The 22,233-nt window shown below is 39.0% G+C and overlaps 1 protein-coding gene across 1 annotated transcript; it reads right to left on the bottom strand.

The window, feature by feature from the left end:
• Window positions 1–5,000: 5,000 nt before the first annotated feature.
• LOC139717779 (protein odr-4 homolog) lies at window positions 5,001–18,785 on the bottom strand. Its single transcript, XM_071629280.1, has 11 exons — window positions 18,671–18,785; window positions 16,239–16,370; window positions 15,827–16,032; window positions 13,508–13,544; window positions 12,421–12,561; window positions 10,621–10,722; window positions 10,005–10,082; window positions 9,012–9,137; window positions 7,986–8,094; window positions 5,759–5,941; window positions 5,001–5,140 (listed from the first exon to the last, which is right to left on the bottom strand). The coding sequence occupies exons 1-11, from the start codon at window positions 18,764–18,766 to the stop codon at window positions 5,001–5,003; spliced, it is 1,350 nt and encodes a 449-aa protein (XP_071485381.1). The 5' UTR covers window positions 18,767–18,785.
• Window positions 18,786–22,233: the final 3,448 nt, after the last annotated feature.

The following is a 22,233-nucleotide window of genomic DNA, read 5'->3' as shown; positions in this document are numbered from 1 at the left end:
ATCCGTATAACTATGTCTAAGGCTCTTCGTTTCAGGATATCGAGCACTCTTCATAGAAGGATAGAATCACCAAATATATATATGATTATATATATACACATGTGACATAACTTTTAGCATACTCAATTGGAAACGAAAACCAGTGGTCTTAATTACTGTATTCATTGAGAGATCACAACCATTCATTGCGTCATTCATTGACTTCACTGTATTATTACAGGTAATGTATTACCTCATCAAGCGTTAATTCTTTCAGTCGTTTGCAAAAACATGCTGTCTCAATGACGTACGAAGTACGAACAATGACACGAAAAGAAATAAAGTACTTCGGCTTATATGTCTCACTGTGAAGTGCGAAGGAAGCGATGGACAGTGACAAACGGTTCTAATGTAAATATTATTAATATTCACATTTATAAGACAAATTGAACTTGCACTTTCAATCGTCTGACAATCAGTCCGTGGATTACATGTGGCTTGTGCTGATAATGCGATTATCAGTGGGAAACATGAATTAAGGTGTCATTCCTTTTAAACGTTTAATTCTTGCATTAAGCCTGAATGAGCACAGAAAAAGTAATAGAAAGGGTAAAATAGGGTAAGATATTCTAATATAGCACATGCACCTGGTTATCGCATATAAATTTATGCTTGAATATGTGTGCATGTGTATGATCTCCATTTATGCATCGGTGCAGAGAGGTTAATCCTCCCTGATTTGTGCGAGTTCTCTGTCCGTGTCTGTGCAATGCGTAGTTTGTTTGTTTGTTTGTGGTTTTTTTTTTTGCATTCCACTGGAGCAGCTTCTTGTATGGCATGGTGTATGCAAGTCTCATTACGCCATGTCATCGCCAATCTCAAGAGTTACAGGCTGCTGTGCTACCACTTGGTACAGCCTGTCTTTTTCGTGGACTTTCAAATCCATGCCGTTGTTAAATACAAAGCTAAAATCTCACGAGACTGGACGACTTGCTTCTAATTATTTCCAAAAGCGTGCGTAGGACCCTCGTCGGCACTGCACCACTCATTCACTCATTGGGAGATATGGATGCGTACAGTTCTTTTTTTTTACCATCCCCGTACAATACAATACACATAATCATGAGAAATAAATCGAAGCGGAGAAATGCTCGCAATCACATGAAGACGAACTTATTCCAAGCAAATTCAGCAAATACGCACACTGTGCAGCACTTGCATTTTCGCTTTAATTACAGCAAAACAGACAAAACTGGACCAATGAGACTCATACATGTACATTGATTATTGATTATAGCCATTATAAAATCTACCATGAACACTTCTCAACTGTTGTTCTCCCTCCCCCCCCCCCCTACCCATGTTGTCTGCCGATGAAACCTATCAATTGATAGAGAGCAATTCGGCATTTGCTTATAAATGGACAAGGCTGTAGCTCGATATGGAAGTGGTATTGAATACGTTGAGTCATGCGAAAAAAATAAACAAAATAGAGCAACCTTCGGCGCTCTGCTGTCAGAGTCTAGGAAGTCTTCATGGTATGATAAGGGTGGGTTTTCCCTGAACTGTTATGATACTATCAGACGATGGTCAGTTACCCTCGACAATAGCCATTAAAATATCATCTTACTTGAGATAAACAAAGTTCGACCGTATGTCTCCCCCCAGAAAAAGAAATACAATCGGACCTTCCGCAATAATTGTGTAAAAGTAGTGAATCAATCCAAAATCAATTTTAAGGAACAAAACTATAACTATTACCCCCATCTTTATACACGATAAAGGAAATATCATCCAATTTGACTTTGTGGTAATGAAGAGAAAGGGGATCTTTGTATGAGAGCATGTCAGGAATACCTTCCTTCCAAGTTGTATATGCAATGACTGTGTTCATAATTCCAAGATCAGCCATCTTCTCCGGACATAACAATGGGATCGGAGATCTCACTATGGACAGGTTGGGGTGTCTGAAATCTATTGTACCTGTACCACCCACTTTGTATAATGCCGAATTCTATAGGCGTTTGGTTGGGATTACATTCTATACCCCATGGCGCTCTTCCCGTGGCCTTTTGGTGGGTTTGGCTGCTGCCTTTTCAGTCATAATCTCGCAGCCCTTTTGATCATTTTGTAGCAGCCCTTTCCACTCTTGGATCGAGCTTTCCCAATCGTTTGGCTCTAGCCTTCTCGATCACTATCTATTGGCTACAGTCTCTGACTGTCCAAACTTCAAACAGGACTTCAATGAAAACAGCTGCTAAAATTCTTTCTTCCTGGATTTAAAGAAAACACTGATTGAAATCATTTCCGCGACATTACACCTGTCGTTTGGAAACTTGGGAGTTTATCACATCGAAGCATGACGGGGAATAAAAAAGTTAGACAGTGGGAAAGATTTCGAGAGATACTAATTATAAAAAAAAAACAAACCATTCATTATTCTTAATGCTGTATCCTTTTGTAAAATGTCAAATGTTTAATGAATTGGTTAAATAAACTTGAACTTGAACTTGAACTTGAACTTCAAAAGTCATAGAGCGATCATGGAGGAGAACAAAAATAATCATGGAATCTTAGATCATACAAAACTATACACAGGGCTACAATGCATACCTAATGAGAGACAAACCGCCAGTAAATATATACACACACACACACACACACACACACACACATGGTACATATATGTATATTATATATATATATGTATATATTTAACAAAAACAGCTTGATGTCATTGAGATTGCAGTATGCATATCAATATCAATGCATATGGACGTTTACTAATTACTTTTTAATAGTATAAATGACAAACAAGTCAGCTCTTACACAAACAAACACACACAAACACACACACGCAACATATCCACACACCTGTCCCTCAGGAAGAAAGATGTTTTGGAAAGTTTGTATTCTTTTGCCGTCATTCTTTCCGCGACCATTTTGGTGTATGTGTTCTTCACATGCAATGCATGCGTGTTTGTTTGTTTGTTTGTTTGTTTGTTTGTTTTGTTTTGTTTTTTGTTTTTTACATTTTAATACATCAGCGACGTAATATTTTCCGGCCTTTCGCAGGCCTGTGATTATCAAATATACCTGCAACGAATTTGATCTTCGGGACTATCTAGAGTTTATACCTGTCATTCGTCATTCCGAGGAGAAGAAACTTTTTTCGGGTATTTATTGAGCTTACTTCTATAATAAATAGAGGTTGTGAACTAATATGCATGTTGCTGGAAATGCACCACGGAGCTGACCAATCACGCAGTTTCAGCCTCCGTTGCTATCACAACAAAGGTTTGTTTTGGGAAAGATAATGGGTGATGATTGATTCACGGTGCCCGTCGCGGAAGTGTCCATCTTCTCCGGACATAACAATGGGATCGGAGATCTCACTATGGACAGGTCGGGGTGTCTGAAATCTATTCCCTGTACCACCAACTCTGTATACGCCGAATTCTATAGGCGTTTTGTTGGGATTACATTCTCTTCCCCTTGGCGCTCTTCCCGCGGCCCTTTGGTGGGTTTGGCTGCGGCCTTTTCAGTCATAATCTCGCAGCCCTTTTGATCATTTTGCAGCAGCCCTTTGCACTCTTGGATCGAGCTTTCCCAATCGTTTGGCGGCAGACTTCTCTATCACTATCTTTTGGCTGTAGTCTCTGACTGCCCAAAATATGTTCACACAGGACTTCGATGAAAACAGCTGCTAATATATTCTTTCTTCCTAGATAAACGTTTGAATGACTAACTAACTAAATGAATATGTTAATGAATAGTTTAATAAATAAGTAGATAAATGAATGAATAAATGAATAAATATATAAGTACATTGAATAAATGAATGAATAAATAAAGAGATTAATAAATTATTTAATACTTGACATGTCCAATTTAACAGTCTTTAATAGTCACACAATATACATCAGTTCGCTAGCTGACCGAAAGAGTCGGATTCAAATTTTAGGAGATACCATGCATGCAGCAGCAAAAACAAGCAAACAAACAAACAAACAAAACAATATATATATATATATATACCGGTAGTATAATCTGGTTTCCATGTGTAAATGTTTACAAGGTGAAATTAGTGTCTTCATCCATCACGTCCCATGCATGTATGTTGTTGTTGTTCATTTTCTACACTAGTAGTATATCTTTATACTTTTGTAATGATTTCGTACATAATTTTACACAAAGTACAGCCGCTTTGCCATATAACAGTATAAAAGAGCGATAAAAAGAAAACGACAGGTAACCGTGTTCTATGGTGTGTATCAATACATGCGTGCGCGATGTGGCTGTGGATGTTTAAACTGCCGTGTTGATATTCAAGGTCGAATGATAGTTCGACAGGTGGTATGGACTTGAAATTGCTTTTTGACATTGGGTGTTTTAAAACGCGTATGATTGACTTTGGTGTTGTTCAAAGGAAATACTGATTGAAATAATTTCAGCGTCATGATACTGTAGCTTGGAGTCTTGAGAATTATTGATGTAGAAGCATGACGGTGGGAAAAAATACGATGTGGATCAAGACATTTATTTCACTATTCATAGTCTACATAGATTCACTGCAAGGCTGCAGGAGAAGAGGAGAGACTTTTGTTTTTGGAATGACTCACTCCAAAAAAAAAAAAAAAAAGGCACACACACACACACACACACACACAAAACACAACAAAAAAACTTGCAACTCCATAGATCAAGATGATGGGGAAGAATGTACAAACCTGTATATGACACAACACAGTAACTAAAAGTCACGAAAATGTTGGATAGAATGCGTATGTTTTGTGTATATTTTGCTTTTATAAAGTTGTTGAGTTTCCCGGTTGTCAGAGTGGACTGAAGTCGTAGAATAGGTGGACACCAAGAGATTATTAAACAGGTTTTCTGTTCCGAGGTGTTATTCATATCCTAACGGAGAGGGCGCTATATAGCTAAAACGAAACGTACGCACTCTGACGCCCAGATTTTGTGAAGGGTCGGCTCCTTGAAAAAAGCGCCGCACGGGCCAAGTGCTAAAAGCGCCGCAAAGCGGGCTTTTGAATGGGAGGATTTAAAAGAACGCGGCGAAACAATAGAAGACCGCTGAGCGGGAGCGCCGCTGTTTTCCTGGAGCGTGTAATCTGCCAAGGCGCCTTAGTCCGTCTCTGTGATCCTGAATGATACAAGAATTTTGATCATCTTGTTCTTCTACACCTTTAGCATATTTTGACTTTACTGCCGCATTATTAACCCATTGAGGACAGACTGATCTTGCTACAACACGCATTTCACATAGACACCTACCCGTGTATACTTGGGACTTGCCCTCAGCAAAATATGGAATAGAAACATGTCTAAAGATTTGGATTTATGCCCACTGATAGACTCCGCCCCGAGCAACAAGGGAGTGATCTTATTGGTCGGTGCATGGCATCCTGGTTACTGATTGGTCATTCATAGACCGCTGGCATTAAGCTTGAATGAACAATGCGGAGGTTGCTATGATCATACCTTCTATTGTCAAGAGGTGAAACTGTCTGCACCTCCCCTTGATCATGATTGCATTGGAAGGAAAACTTTGAAGGCGGTTTTCGTGAAACGCTGACTTCTTAGACCACTCTACATGCTCTCATGAAATCAGTGATATCTCCATGACCGAGTACTCTTATCAATCAAGTTAAGTGGAAGAGTAAGGAAATAATATCATGTCACTTTCAGAAAATCAACCTCCCCCGATTTTCGGATCCTTTTGTTGTGGCGAGTCACTTATGGACTGCAAGACAATAATTACCCGGCAATGACTCTGCTTCCAAGTCCAGTTCTTCCGGGTTAACCTTGATGTCCAGCAGTTCTGACAGTCGCTCTGCCACTTCCCCAGCTTCCTCCTCAGCAAATGCATAGTCTGAGACAATGATGGGGCTGTTTGGGAGTCTAGCATACACACGCCGGGGTGTCACAATCATTGCAGGGGGTGCTAGAGTGAAGGGGAAAAAAATGGCAATGAAAGACAGATACATGTATCTCTTAATGAAAATTCATGTCTCACTACCAAAATACATTGTGATCACAAGTTAACCTTACACAACAAGTTAGTCTAATAAGATTCAAGTTTTTCAATCACAATAATAGAAATTTTATCAAAATTAGAAGAAAAAAAAAGAGGAAATGACCAAAACATTAAATTTTACTTTTTTTTCTATTAGTTCTTTGACAATCAATATGAATACATGAAAATGAGTAAATTGACACTGTCATTGCTTTACAAATTTCCAATAATTGTGTGTAAATAAAAACTGAAGAAAATTCAATTCTTTCTATCACACAAGAGTAAAACAAATTACACTTGGCTGGATGTCTTTAATAACATACATGTAACAACTACTCAGATATATTTGGTCTCAAGACGGGCACAATTGTAGAGAAAAAAATAACAACAAATAAAAAAAACCTGGAAATATCAAGATTCTATGTACAAGCTACATGTATATGTGACCCTGCACCTCAAAACAAACAAAAAGTCGCCAGACATGAATTTTTAGTTAAGACCATATTCTGAAAGAGCAGACTTTAAGCCTTAAAATGAGGTATAACTCAAATCAAATGGACTCTCCTAACCTATCTTAATATTCGAAAGAAAGCACAAACTCAGGAAAAGTGTGAACTGAGAAAAGAGGCTTTGAAGTACAGTGTCTATTCAAGCGCTTACTCTTTACCAAACCGTGCTGGCTGTGCGATGAATGGGACAAAAAACAGGAAGTAAACCACCAGAGTAACAACAATGAAGGGATTATCAGATTAAAGTGAAATTCAGCATGCCTCATTAACACATTCTGTCCATAATTAATGCCAACTTTCAAAGCAGTAGCACTATCCTTTCAAAAGTTATTAGAGTTGAAAGTGAAGAGTGTGGACAAGGTCTTTCAGAAATGAAAAAGGGATTCTAAAGACACATCTAATCACATTATTCTACCAAAAATGTTTGAGATAAACTGCTAAAAAAACATACTTCCTGCCCGTTTTATGATACCAAATTTTGGCGTAACGTAAAAGAAGACCCGCTCTTTCAGAAAATATGAAAAAGGTAAGTCCGGCTAGGTTGACCCATTTCACTTATTTTCAGTCCTCACGCAAAATCAGTGTGTGCGACTTTATGTTCGTTTTGAGGTGCATGGTCACATATAGTAAGTTGTTCTGCTTGCAACATTTTATTCTCTCTTTTCAGGCTAACTTTTAACTGGCCTATAGTTGTCATATAAACTTTTGTTCACCTGAACTGGGAGTAACATGCATGAGGATACATGTAATTAGAAAACGACGCATAATTTGGTAATGTCATGCTCCTTGAAGTGAAATTGTACTTTTCATGATCCCTGAGGACGAATTCCTTTAATAACATACTCATCTTTCCTTTCTTCTTCTTCCTTGCTTTTCATTAAATAGTTCATTATGATTTCATGTAAATGTGTATGTGTGTGGGAGGTGGGATGAGGGAGAGGGGTCAGCATTTATTTCTTCATCTTCATATTTACTAACAGTAGTATAAACTGGCCCATATTAACCCGCTGAGGATGGGCTGATTTTCCATAACACGCATTTGCCATAGACACCTGTCTGAGTATACTCGGGACTCATCTTCAATGGGTTAAATTGTTAAAGGAAATAAACCCCCCAAACTGTTCTTAGTCATACATTGTACAGTGAGAGAATTAACGGGTGCACATCATGAGACTGACACCCAAGAGTTATACAGCCCACGAGTCATGCAGCTCACAAGTCATACGGCCCCTGACTTATACAGCTCACAAGTCATACAGCCAACAAGTTCAACAGAAGGAAACAAGGCCCACAAGACCCGACACATTAAACCCTGTGTTGCATCTGTCAAACTCGTGGGTTGTTTTTACCGAGTGTCAAACTCTTGAGCTGTATGACTCATGGACCTCTTTTCAATGTCGAACTCATGGGCTGTATGACTCGTGGGTGTCAGTCTTGTGGGATGATCCCCCAAACAACCACACCTGTTCTCCCTTCCTCGGAATCTACATCGGCTTTGGCATTCTGCCTCAAGTCATCGGTCAGGAGATCGAAGCGGGCGTGGACGCTGCGGAGTAGATCCTCTTTGACGGCCTGTAGAGGGCGTATTAACTTTTATTGAGTGCATTTACATTGCTTGCAGTAAACCAAACGTTAGAATTAGTGTGACTACCATGATGATGTACAAAAAAAATTTAAAAAAAAATAGAAATGACTTTTTTTTTTAAAGGAAGTACAGTTGTATCTTTGTAATGAATTCTATGCATTGACATGACAACACAAGACAGATGAAGAAACAGGAAATACGTAGTTGTGATCACAGAACGAAGGATGTTCACAACAAAACTTTCACACACAAAAATAAAAGAAGGTTCAGTGATGAAATCATTCTCTTTTTAAATATCACACAAGTATCAACCACTCACAGGTCTTTTTCATTGTTATTTTCCATTTTCTCTTTCCTTTTTTGTGAGTGTGTGTATGGGGGGGGGGGGGGGGTGGCAATAAATTGTCTGCAAACTTAAGTCTATTAAAAGCATTGCCAAGTCCCTCACAATACAAACACATTGTGCTTAAAAGAATATGTTCAGTACAATTTCAAACCAGGACAGTTCTGTCTCCTGTCTTACTCCACCAAAGCATTGTGACCAGACCACGCAGAGAATAGAATTAATTTTGAAGCACATTAGGGCACAAAGTTGTAACCCCTGACAAATTGTCAGTCTCTGACAATTACCATAGTGACAGTCAGTGACAAGAACTTCTCAGCAATCAAAACAAAAAATTTACTGCAATTATCACCAAAAAATTGTCAGATACAGACAACTTTTTACGCTTGAAAACTTTCATATAATGGTGCGCAGGTGTGCTCCCGATCATACCCTGAGAATGGACAGACGGAAATGCAACAATGCTTAACCCTTTCAGGACCACACGAATAAAATTCCACCGACTACATAAAACAGCAAGCTATTCTGGAGTGGAAGAGTTAAAGGCTATCTCCAGCTCACCTGCTCTGCATCATTCACAGTCGCCTTCTGATCCACATAAGCCTTGGAGGTCATCACCCCGGTGATGAGGATGTGAGCTTTGACCGAACTTTGCTCCATGCTGCTCGACTTCACTGAGATGTCATTCTGATCATGTTGGAAAAAAAACACTTCATGAGACAAAAATACACCCTTACTATTTGCCAAGCATGAAGACAATGAAGATTACACAGCACTGACGTTTTGTTTGTTTGTTTGTTTGCTTGCTTATTGTTGGTGTGGGCTTTTATTTATTTTTTTTTTTTTGGGGGGGGGGATAAATTTCTTCTTGCAACTCAATGCAAATGTGAAAAAAAAGTCTTTCTTGCATGATTTTCAGTGGATCCCAGTTAAGTCCTGCAGAGCTCCTCATTATTTCCACTTGCTAGCAGAAGGAAGCAAGCACTTGACTGATCTCATTAAGAAGGTAGTGGCACTAATATCACTTCAAACATAAGTATAGTACATCAAGTTTCCTACATACCATTCTACTTCTCTTCAAGCGATGGCTGCATCCGCATTGAATCAAAACTTGTAGATGTTTCATTACTTTGGAATGGACAGTTCAATTTCTGCACACTTTACTGATATGTTCTTCTAACATTTTTATATTTGCTAGAATTCACATAATTTTGGGTTAATTTTCTCTTTAATAATTCCCATTCATATACAGTAATGTACAGTGTGCAACCACAAGACCACAAGAGGCAAAGTTCCAGCTGCAGTCGCCCCCGCATTAACAGTCGTCTGTCATATACAGCCATTACAAAATTACTCCCCCCCCCCCCCCCCTATCTGTAGAGGCTACCTTTTTTTTTTTTTTTTTTTTCATTACGGAAAGGATTGACTGTAATGCGTCTGCTGCTAGGTGTATCCATGCATAAAACTCAAAGGAGTACAAAGTGTGTTACAGAAAAAATAAGATACATACATAATGAAATAACACAATTATACATATCTTCACAAATTAATCACCTTTCCTGTCAGAAGTTCAACAGTGTGAACACCTCCATCGCTTCTTGCACCACCTCCTCCTTTCTTCCCACCTTTCTTCTGCAGTCGTCAGTGAAATAAAACAAAAGATGGGTTAAAATCAAACTCTCTAATATATTATGTACATCATCCCAATGAGATCAAACAGTTTGTATCAAACTACATGGATATGGACACTTTTACATACTGTCAGCTTTATTTATCTCTTTACTGCAAATCCAGAAACTCAATGCCCATTGTACTTGAACTTTCATTGGGCTTTGTACTTTATGTTTGATTTTACAAGTTTAGTTTACAATGAGCCCCCTACTTTCCTTTTTCTTTTTTTTTTCTTTCTTTTTTTCAATGGCCCACTGCTGAGGATTTCTAGTGTACAAGTTTCTGATACTCATGAACTGAGCTGCTTTCATTATTTTGAGATGGAATGAGTGAAAAAGGATACATGAGCTCATCCCTCCTGTCAAGAAAGTCACATTGACCCGTTAAAAACTAGTCCAGATTATACAATGTACTTGGGCAGGTGTCTATGGGAAATGTGTGTTGTAGCAAAATCAGCCCCTCCTCATTGGGTCAATGGTCATTCCTTGGTCACAATTACCTTGGCCGGCTGACCCTCCAGGGGATCTGAGCCTCTCCTCAACTGACCGTCCACCAAGGCCGAGGCATCCTCAATCATCTGGCTGACCGGGTGTAGCCTTGCCTGCGTTAATGTAACAAAAAGACGGAGACACAGAAGGGAGGATACAGTGAGTGCCCGGGATCCAAATTCATTTAATAACTAGAGAAGCACTCTGAGAGCGCAGACCTCCGCCAAGCATGAAGCTTATTTTCACCACTACACTGATCTTGTTCTTCCATAGAGATATCATACGTACACACAACATCGGTGCTAAAAGTCGCCAGATTTCCAAATATAGAAGCCTTTGTTACGTCATAAGCCTTCAGCTGCACGGCGCGCCTCACCCCCTCAGAAACTAGAGCACACACTTTAGTGCGCGCAGGCAAACCTCAAATACGCGCAGCCTGAACTCTCAAGTTCATTGACCCTACCTGACAAAACATCAAAATTCCTTCATAGAGTCCCCAAAAATTTTCAGATCATTATCAAATGTTAATCGTTTGTTACTTGTGTCATTTTTAACCTTTCCTGCAAGTTTCATCCCAATCCGTTAACTACTCTTTGAGTTATTTTGCACACGGACAAACAAACTAACTAACAAACTAACTAACGAACAAACCAACGGTAACGAAAACATAACCTCCTCCCTTGGCGGAGGTAATGATATTGGTATTAATAATGCTAGAGAAATGATAATGAAGTCAGCATTTAAATGAAAAGTGATACAGTATCAATCATTATATGATTTCATAATGGTATTTACATTCAAGATGTTGGTTATGTATGACATTGTTCTGCTATCTTCTGGTACTCAAATTGCTTTGCAACACATACAATGGTAATCCTAGTCATCAGAATCATGCTTGCCCCCCACATGGCTTTCCAGATTGATCATTCTACCGAGAACAAACACAAACAAACAAAAAAGCAACAACACATTACTAACTCCTGTAAAATTGACAAAGAACAGACAAAACAGAAGGATGGATATACAAGTGTAGTGAGCGCCGTGGATCTGATTTCATGCAAAGCATACAAGCAGAGCTCCACAACTCATACAGAAACAGGATACCTCATTCAGCCTGGAACTAACATGGACGGAATAACTTTGAAGTGTGCAATTTTACAAGAGTAGTAATGTGTTGTTGCTTTTTTGTTTGGTTTTGTTTGTTCTTGCTAGAATGATGAATACATTGTATGGAAAGCCATGTGGGTGCAAGCATGATTCTGACGACCAGGGGGGCGTTTCATCAACGAGTTCGTCGGAGTTTTCACCGATAAATTTGCTATCAGCCAATCAGACCAAGGATTTCATTAGCTTTTAACAGTTGTCAGTGTAAATCCTTGCGTCTGATTGGCTGATAGCAAATTTGTCGGTGAAAACTCTGACGAACATGTTGATGAAACGCCCCCCAGGGGGGGCATTTCATGAAGCATTTTGTCCGACAAAGTTGTCGGACAAATTTGCTCTCAGCCAGTCAGATGCAAGAATTTCAGTAGCTTGTAACAGTTTGTCAGAAAAATATCCGACCAAAACGCTTCATGAAATACCCTCCACGATTACCATTGTATGTGTTGCAAAGCAAATAGAGTACCAGAAGATAGCAGAACAATGTTATACACGACTAATTTTTTAATAATGTAGATACTGATATAAATCAAAAAATTAAAATATTCACATGAATACTGACTTTACTAGCATTTTTTTAGCATTAGCATTACCATTTTTATAATTATAATGTATTGTCCCATCTTGCATGTCAATTGAAAGGTACTTACTAGAAGCTGCTTGCTGTACTGGCTACAGTCGGCCACAGCTGACCCGAGATGGACACCAACGTTCAATCTCAGGCTACTCTGGACCACTGCCCACTGCTGGACATTGGACTGGAACTTCAGATCAGCTGGACGAGCAGTGCACTAAAAGATGACAAAAAAAAAGAATTATTCCTTGCAGACCTATTTCTTTGCTTGACATGAAGGACTGGTTCGACCCAGACAGCGCAAGTTCTGCCCTTGACATTTCTGCTTTTCTTTTTTTTTTTTGAAAACAGAAAAATCAGAAAAGTAGATCAGTGAAAATCTGGTGAAAAAATCAGACACACACAAAAAGTTATGAACTGTAAAAGTTTATGGAGTAAGACACATTTACCACTATGCACTTTATGTATTCCCAAATTTGTATAGCTTTACCTAGAGAGTACACTTATAGTCCAAATATCTAAGCTACATCTTTTCAGTACTATTTTAGTTACATATGTACAACTGTAGTAGGTATCCAGACAATAAGTCATTTCATAATTGGCTTGTGTGCACGTTTTGGAAAATGACCTTTCTTTCTCCTCAGTTGGTTAGGCATGCCGCTTATTATCAATGCAACATACTGCATAGGGTTGCCAATGTAACAAGTGTATGGAATCCATGTTTAATCAAGGAATTAACTTGTGCAGACGAGATGATCAGAAAGGCCCATCAATACGAACACTCTAGGAAGCATCCATTCATTGCTTTTCTTTGAATGCATTAACTCACTTTTTCTATCATTATTGCCAAATTCGAAGCATTAACGAACACTTTGATGCTGTCATGTGGATGTGCCAGCTATTTACAAGAAGTACATGAATACAATTATTAATTTTAGATGCTACAAATCTCAGGGAATTTAAACACAAACATGACATGCCTTTCATGGCAAATTACCTTTTTTTTTTCTTTGTTTTCCTGCGCATGCACAAACTGGAACAATCAACATACAGAATTACTTTTTCAATGCCTAATAGAGAATGCTGAATATGAAGCCATACTACATCAATAACAAGAAATTATTAATACCATCTTGACTAGGAAGAAATATCTATGTCATTACCTTGTGGTCAAGAACATTGAAGGTTTTACACACAGTTCTGTATTACGCTGTGTTCAGGAAAAGCTTTCAAATGTACATCACAGTTAAAGCATAAAAAGTGTGGTACATTCGTAGTTAACCCGTTGAGGACGAATCCCGAGTATACTCAGGCTTCTGTCAATGGGAAATTATAGCAAAATCAGGCTGTCCTCAACAGGTTAATGACTACATTGAAAAAGTTCATTTTCTGCATACAGTAATTACTTGGTACGTACATATATGTATATCAAACAAGAGACCCGCGGGTCTAGCGCTCACCTGAGTATCCCAAGTTCACCTTTCACGCAGTCACTAATCTTAATCATTTACAGCTCTACCAAAATTTGACCAGGCATTCTCAAGTAGAAGATGAAAATGTACAATAAGAGCCCCCCTTTTTTGAAGATTCCTAAATTTGGGGGGATTGAGGGCCCCCTGGGGCCCCCGGGGTGGGGTATGGTGCCCATTTTAACAATTGTGATCCTAACCCCTAGGGATGCTACCTGCCAAGTTTGGTGAAAATCCATCATGAGGTTTTCAAGAAGAAGAAGAAAATGTACAATTTAGGCCCCCATTTGGACCTCCCCACCCCTCCCCCTACCCCCAAGAGGGGCACCCCTGGATCTGCTATGAACAAACTTCAAACTACAGTAATGAACTCTTTATGTGCCATGTTCGCACGTCCCACTCAGTCGACGGCGTGCCAACTTCGCATATTCCGCTCAAACGCACTAATCCGCTTTAACTGATCGATAAATTGCCTAATCCTGCGGTACAATGACAGCTTTTCTCGCGCCCTTGTTCCTTTTACATACAGCTTGCATTCTATGTGGTGATTGACTATCAAGCGGTGTTCCCAACTAAATTTGCGTGTAAATTCAAAGTTTCTCACACGGTTTCATGTGCAAAAGTTATGCCTTTACAGTAATGTAGCAACTGGTCATCAAAAATATAATTATAATTATTTGTCATACAATTTATATTAAAGTAAAGCTTGGCATTCCTCTTCAACTTTGCACACTCTTATGGCCAGCTTAACAGAAATTTGCAAAAGTTATATAGATTGGAAAAACAGAATTCTTTCTCAAAGCACGACTTCCTTCATGTCTCAGAATAACGTGGCACACAGGGGGTTTCCACCATTGCAAATAAAGAGTTAATGTACTAACTCATAGTATTATCTTAGCTCTATTACTTCTGATTCTAGAGAAGATTCCTTAATTTTAGGAGGTTTGGGCCCCTTGGGGCCCTCCAGGTGGGACTCGGTGCCCATTTGAACAAATTGAGATTCTATGCCCCTGGGGTTACTACCTGCCAAGTTTGGTGAAAATCGGTCATGATATTCTCAAGAAGAAGATGAAAAGGTACAATTTAGGCCCCATTAGGACCCCTCCCCACCCCCCTCCCCTGGGTCCCAAGGGGGGCACCCCTGATTCCGCCATGAAGAAACTTGAAACTACAGTCATCAATGTACTAACTCATAGTATTATCTTAGCTCTATCACTTTGGTTCTAGAGAAGATGATTTTTGAAGATGATTTTTAAAGATTCCTTTTGGGGGGGGGGGTTGGGGGTTGGGCCCTATGGGGGGCCCCTGGGTGGGGCAGGGTGCCCATTTTAACAAATTGAGATCCTAACCCCCTAGGGATACTACCTGCCAAGTTTGGTGAAAATGGGTCATGGGGTTCTCAAGAAGAAGACTAAAAGGTACAATTTAGGCCCCATTAGGACCCCTCCCCACCCCCCTCCCCTGGGTCCCAAGGGATGCACCCCTGATTCCGCCATGAACAAACTTGAAACTACAGCCTTCGGCTCAGGTGAGCTAAAAAAGAGCTACATGTACTTGTCCATCCTGTCTGGGAATTTACTATAAGGTATACAAAATTATGACCAAAAAAAAAGATACATGATGTACCTCCATGCGAACATTTAGAAATTCTACTAAGAAATAAGGCCAATATGTTAAAAATGTGATGCCAGCGGCAGCAGTGGCAGTACAACACTGACCTATCAAAATTAAAAGTGCAATGTTGTATCCTCCAGCACACGTATTGGGGGATACCATGAAAGGTGTTCACCGACAAAAGTGCCCCCCCCCCCCCCCCCACCACCTTCCCAAATCGAAGTGACTACATTACAGGCCGTTCTTGCAAATTCTCCTCAGATTTAATAGTGCTAATCACTTTCTCAACTTGTAATACTTATGCATGAATTTCTTTTGAAAGTTCCAAATTCTTCAGCTTAAGACAGGGACTACTAGAGTATATCTGAGACACTTTTTCAAAGAAATGCAAAAGGATACTTCTTTGTTGCCTGGCATATATGGAGAGCACACCAGTCTAGAGTTTCTCTTCCTTGGTCTACAGTCATCAGACGTCTCTTGGTCAGTAGCTTGAAGGTGGCAAAGAGTGCCTGGCGGGCCCTTATGGCCCCCTGTGAGGACTCCCCGGGTTGGCATGAGTAGAATACACCTGTGATGCCTATGCCACCAGGTAGGGTGCATGTTACCTTCAAAATAAGAGAATTACACAAGTAAAAGTAATAGGTACTTAATGTGAGAGAGTGAAAAAGAAATAATGCACGTATTCTTTTGTTTTCTTCAACCCAATACATGCTTCCTTTCCATGTATTAGTAATTTGTTCTGTACAGTGCGGCGAGTGGATTTCCATGCAAACTTCAGGATGAAACATGAAGGCAAGGATAACCTACAAACCTGTCTGGCATGCTCAGCTATCCACTGCTCACTGTAGCTGTCCACTGATGATGGGTTACCATGGCTACTGTCTCCACTTTGTTCAGAGGGTGTTGGAACTAGATACACCACTGTGTCCTTTTGTGATGCACACTGCATAAAAAGATGAAATAATGCATAAATGCACAGTATGTATAAAGTATTATAGATCAAATCAACTTTTGGAAACTAGTTTTCGCAGTCAAGAGACAAGTTATTCCCATATTTTCTTCTACATGCTGTTGCTACAATCGTACCGGGGACGGAGCCTGGTTTTCTAAGAATCCTGTCCAGCAAACTGCATAGAGACAGTAGAGTAGCACTAGCAGTGCAGTGCTGAGAACTGCTCCATTTTCATTCCATCCCATGATGTCAAGAAAGCACTATGGTACGCAAGTAGGTACACTGCACTGATGAGTGATGTAAAGCCAGCCACCCATAATACGACCAGAAGGCATAGATCTAACGCCAATCAAAATTCAACCACAGGCTACAAATTAAGAACTTGAATCTTATGCTTTTGCAAACGCTCAAATTCTGGCATGGGAGGTCCAACCTTGGCAGGTTGCTTGACGCAGTTTTTTTACACCATGGCATTAATTTAAACTAGGCATGCTCGGCCATACGTAGTGCTACATGTACAGTATGGTAGGTGTCCTCACATCGACACTGTGCATAGAAACCGACCACCATCTATCATTGCACGTACACAACGAAAATGTACGCATGCATGGGACTACGTGCAATCAAGTGGCAATGGTGTGACTGTTGGATTCTTCACTGGGCTAAGCTACCGAGTGAAATGAGGTGAAAGCAAGTATTCACTCTAAATTGCCTAAATTTAGCAAAATGGAATTTATGGGCGCTTTATAGAAATCTACAAATATTAATTGTCAATAGAAGGTGAGGTGGTCAATTTCAATATACAGGGAAACTGAGTGCATAAAAAATAACACCCCACGCGTTCGAAGCAGCCATCTATCTAGAGCATATACGCATAGAGGCCAGCTTAATTTACTTAGTCGAGAGCGCTACTTCATATACCGTACATATATTCTAGTACCAGATTGTATTTTCAGAGCGCGCTTGTGAATCCAGAGAATTTCCTCCACGTGAGTAAAATTTTAAGCAAATTGTGAGATTACTCATGTTTCTATTGATAGAAAAATGTTAGGGTGTCAATACAATGCATTGGACACCCAACCATACTCTCTGGATCGCACATTCTTCAACATGTTCAAAACTTTGTAACGAGTCAAAGATTTCTATTTGTCTTTATCGTACTGTCTTGGCTTGCGATCTTGTTGACTTTCCACTCAAGTTCATGCCAGCTCCTTGCGTGAGCTCATGAGTAGGCAGCAGGTACTGCAACACTGTGTTCCACTCATAACATAGACTAAATGTGACCCTGCACCACAAAACCAACAAAAAGTCGCCAGACTTGGATTCTTATGGTAAGGTCAGATTCTTAAAGAGCAGACTCTAAGCTTTAAAATGATATATTATAACTCACTATGCGACAATCCAAATGGACTCTTCAAGTATATTATTAAAATGTTGGAAAGAAAGTACACACTCTTGATAAGTGTGAACTGAGAAAAGAGGCTCTGAAGAACAGCAACAGGGTCTACTCAAGCGCATAATATTTACCAAGCCGTGCTTGCTGTGCAATGAATGGATGGAACAAATAACAGTATAACCACCAAAGCAACAATGAAGGGATTAACAGGATAAGCTGAATTTGTACATAATACATGCTTTATTAACATATTCTGTTGATGATCAACGCCAACTTTCAAAGCAGTGGCGTCATCCCTTCTAGAGTTCTAAAAATATACAGTTGTACATGTAAATTATTAGAGTTGAAAGTGATGAGCATGGACAGGGTTTTTAAGAAATGAAAGGACTCTTTGAGAAACGCCTAATCACACTATTCTACAAAAAAGGTGTTCCAGAAAAACCGATGAACACCCAATTGATCCCAAACTGTGCTGATAATCTACCTGTATAGTCTAGACTTAGAACAACGAAGACTTGCTCTTTCAGAAAATATGAAACAAAAAGTCAAGATTGGCTAGGAAATCCCTAGCCTAGGTTGACCTAGAATCTATTTCACCTATTTTCAGCTCTCACACAAAATCAGTGCGTGTGAATTTTTGTTCGTTTCGTGATGCACGGTCACAAATATCGGAACTCCTACACCGCCCCATCCCATGATTCATCCGGGTCCGCTTCCTGTCCCCGTCTTGTCTCAGACTCAGTCGCGCTAGGCGCGAATGAATGTTTCGTGAAACCCTACACAGAAACACTCGTATGGGACAATACAAAGCTACATTTTGGTGCTTCCCTAATACTCGAAACAGCTGTTGTTATTGTTTGCGATACAGCGATAAAATGTCTCTGAAACTGCATACCTTTCCGATCAGTAATCCTATTATTACACCTTTTTTACTGCTGAGCTCTGAAACAGCATCTTGCAGGCCAGTGTCAGCGTAGATTGTCTTCCCCATACTAGTATTTGAAGATGCCCTCTCCACTACATCAGCAAGTAAAGACACGTGTCGATTATATATAGCAGCTGTTAAATGTGGTTAAATGTTTACTCGTTATGCTGCGCTACAGTATCTGCTAGGCCGGCGTGTTTTTTTTTAGACGGCGCAGATTGCGGACCCTAAAAATCTATTGGGGACCCTATCCCTAAACCTAACCCTAATCCTAATCCTAACCCTAACCATAAAACCCTAACCCTAACCCTAACCCTAACCCCAACCCTAACCCTAGCCCTAACCAAAAACCCTAACCCAACGTTTTTCCCATAGGTTTAACACGCGCCATGCCCCCAATCTGTGCCGTCTTTAAAAAAAAAAAAAAAACGCTACCCGGGGATAGCAGAGACCTAGCTGCATCGAGTTGCATTTTTAAATTTATAGAATGTTGATCTACATTACCCGGCCGTTGAAGTGTCCGGACATTCCCCGGATAGTATTATAAATAATTAATAGTCCCTCAAATATTATTTGAGGGACTCAAGGGGCTGGTATGCAAGTTTTGGTTTGTTTGTTTGTTTGTTTTATTTTATTTAATCACGGGATAAAAATACCCTCGATCAGCCAGGAGAGGCTGTTTTTCAGAGAGATCGTGAATACAGAGTTACAAAAACAAACAAACAAACAAACAAACACACACAACAGCTAGCATATCAGTCAAAGCAAATTTAACAATAAAAACAAAAAAAAACATACAACAACAACAAGCATGACATAATAAAAATGCATGACGAAATAGCAGAAACGAAATGCCAAGAACAAAGAAGAAGAGGAATATATTTCACACAAACGCTACAAAGAGGGTGACACAAACAAGTTCACGTAAATTCAAATTAGCTCAAACATAGTTATGAAATCCACACTATAACACATACTCTAACATTCTTTCATGAAAAAGCTTTCAAAATACCGGGTACATTATTCTTACATTTTCGGGGAGGTTATTGAATATTTTAACACTGGAATAAATGCATCTCGGGAATTTTCATGACATTTGTACCGATCATGTCCTGGGTTTTGGAAGTATGTTGATATTACGTGAGTTATACGTAAATAATATTTATCTATTCTAACAACTATTTTTTTCTCTTTTTTTACAGATAAAATACAAATGATGGCAGCAACTGGTGTAATAGTTGGTTGAGATTGGGATTCATATTTTAACTTTTTTCGTGAGATAATTAGAAACCAGTTACATGAAATATTTAAGAGCATGGACTTCTAAGAGGAATTAAAAGTTTATGAAGTGGATATCGGCGATATGATATTCCCAAACTACGTGTCCGGGCAAAATAACTGAAGGCAGTTTTTCCCCAACAAACCAAGTTAACTCCCGACCAGCTCGGGGAAAAAAAAAGAAAAAAAGATATATATATATATATGATAAGAAAATAGAATAAAATAAAGATAAAAGTACAATAATGATAACAACAACAAAAAACATTAACGACAACAACAACAAGGCTACAACCTCCGTCCAACGTATAGTATGCAAGTTCCAACCCCCTTGAACTCATTGGTCGCGACTATAAATTAATTGGAAAGGCAAGTGGAGTAATCTATTAAAAAAAAAATAAATAAAAATCCATAGTTAGTAGATTTTAATTTTCCACTGTGAGTATAGGGCCCTACTTGCACACCAGTCTTGTTACGTCAAGCATAGGAACTGCTAGCATACTGATTTTCCATGAGCATTTTATAGGTAAATGGGCCTATTCACACAAAGTGTTAATGCATTTCATAATTTGTGTGCATTCAATTTGCATTACTTCCAGATCCATTAGATTTCAAAAGGAAATCCTAAACAGTGATCTTTGCCTTTACAAATATTGCTTTTCATTATGTACTGCAGTTCTCAAAATGTTGCAATCTAGTCTACTTTATAATCGTGCCCCCCCCCCCTTCTCTCTTATTCAGATATTCAATAATCTTTGCTATTTCTACTCTCTAAAAAAAATCGAGTGAAAATATTCACTCTTGAAGGAGTGAATACAAAAAAAAGAGTGAATTTAGAGTGAAATTGGAGTAAATTTCGAGTGAAAACGTTAATTTTCACTCATTTTGGAGTGACCTCAGGGACCACTCGAAGATTTTGGAGTGATCCCTGACGTCAATCTAAAACGAGTGAAAATGAACATTTTCACTCGAAATTCACTCCAATTCTTCAAGAGTGAAAATTTTCACTCGATTTTTTTAGAGAGTATATTTGCGTGTGCCCCCTTTTAATTTTGTAAAGGCGCCCCTTTTTACGGAATTCCTGGATACGCCCCTGCTCGTGGGCCTTATATTGTATTTTAGATTAGACGAGTCGCTGCTAATCATGTAGAAATATATCTTTTTATCGATTCATCAGCTGGCATACTTATTTAATTGATGACAAAAGTTTTCTTGCCGTCATAGGGGAGACCATGACAATGTCATAGAATATCTTACCTGTGAAATCTTGACAAAGCTTCACATGATGTCACTAAATCTTGACATGGGTCTTCTAGGATTTTGAATTTGATTGTTGATTCAGTGCTGCAAGGGTAAAATGCTCGAAATAGGAACTTGAATGATAACATTGTGAAATTTACCAGGAAACCTGTAAATGGAAACAATTCATATAAGTACAATTCATTGTTAAACCTCGGTTGTGCTGATAGGATACCAAAAGATACCTTTGGAAATTAGGTAGCCCGACATCAATTTAAGTGGAAAAAATATGCCAAAATGTCCTGTCTTAAAATTGAATTTATAATCAAAGTGTTACCTATAATTATACAAAGGCACATTGACCGTTATTTGGAGCCAACCAGTACAGCTGTTCTGTGCTCTGTTTCGTTTCGTTTCGTATGTGTTTTCAATATCTTTCTTTTTGGGTGTATGTGTGTGGGGGGGGGGGGGGGGGGTGCAGCCTATATATTATATGGAAATGAGGGAAATTCCAAAATTTTATATACAAACTATAATTACAATGGAAACTTGTGAGGGAATGAATGTTCTCTTTACCATTTGCATAATATTATTCATATTGACCGTTCAAGGACTGTTTACTGAAAAATTAGCAAAACTTCAAAAATGCAGTAACTTCCTTAGTTTACTCCCTATTTCGATCAAAAATTTTACAGTTGAACTGATGATAACTCTTTCTTACCAGACCAACTTATATTTGAACTGAATTTCCACTTTAATAAGAATTCTATTGTGCAATATAATGTGCACGGATGTATACTAGCTATATGTAACCCTGCACCAGTCCTCAAAACAAACAAAAAGTCGCCAGACATGAATTTTTAGTTAAGACCATATTCTGAAAGAACAGATTTTAAGCTTTAAAATGATGTATAACTCAAATCAAATGGACTCTCCTAACCTATCCAAATATTGGAAAGAAAGCACAAACTCAGGAAAGTGTGAACTGAGAAAAGAGGCTCTGAAATACAGTGTCT

The sequence above is a fragment of the Diadema antillarum genome, unplaced genomic scaffold, assembly GCF_040938485.1.
Source record: "Diadema antillarum isolate AM-2024a unplaced genomic scaffold, OU_Dant_1.0 scf00000082, whole genome shotgun sequence".
Lineage (NCBI taxonomy): Eukaryota > Metazoa > Echinodermata > Echinoidea > Diadematoida > Diadematidae > Diadema > Diadema antillarum.
The sequence above is the reverse complement of the archived record's forward strand: the minus strand, read 5'-3'. Positions and strand labels throughout refer to the sequence as shown.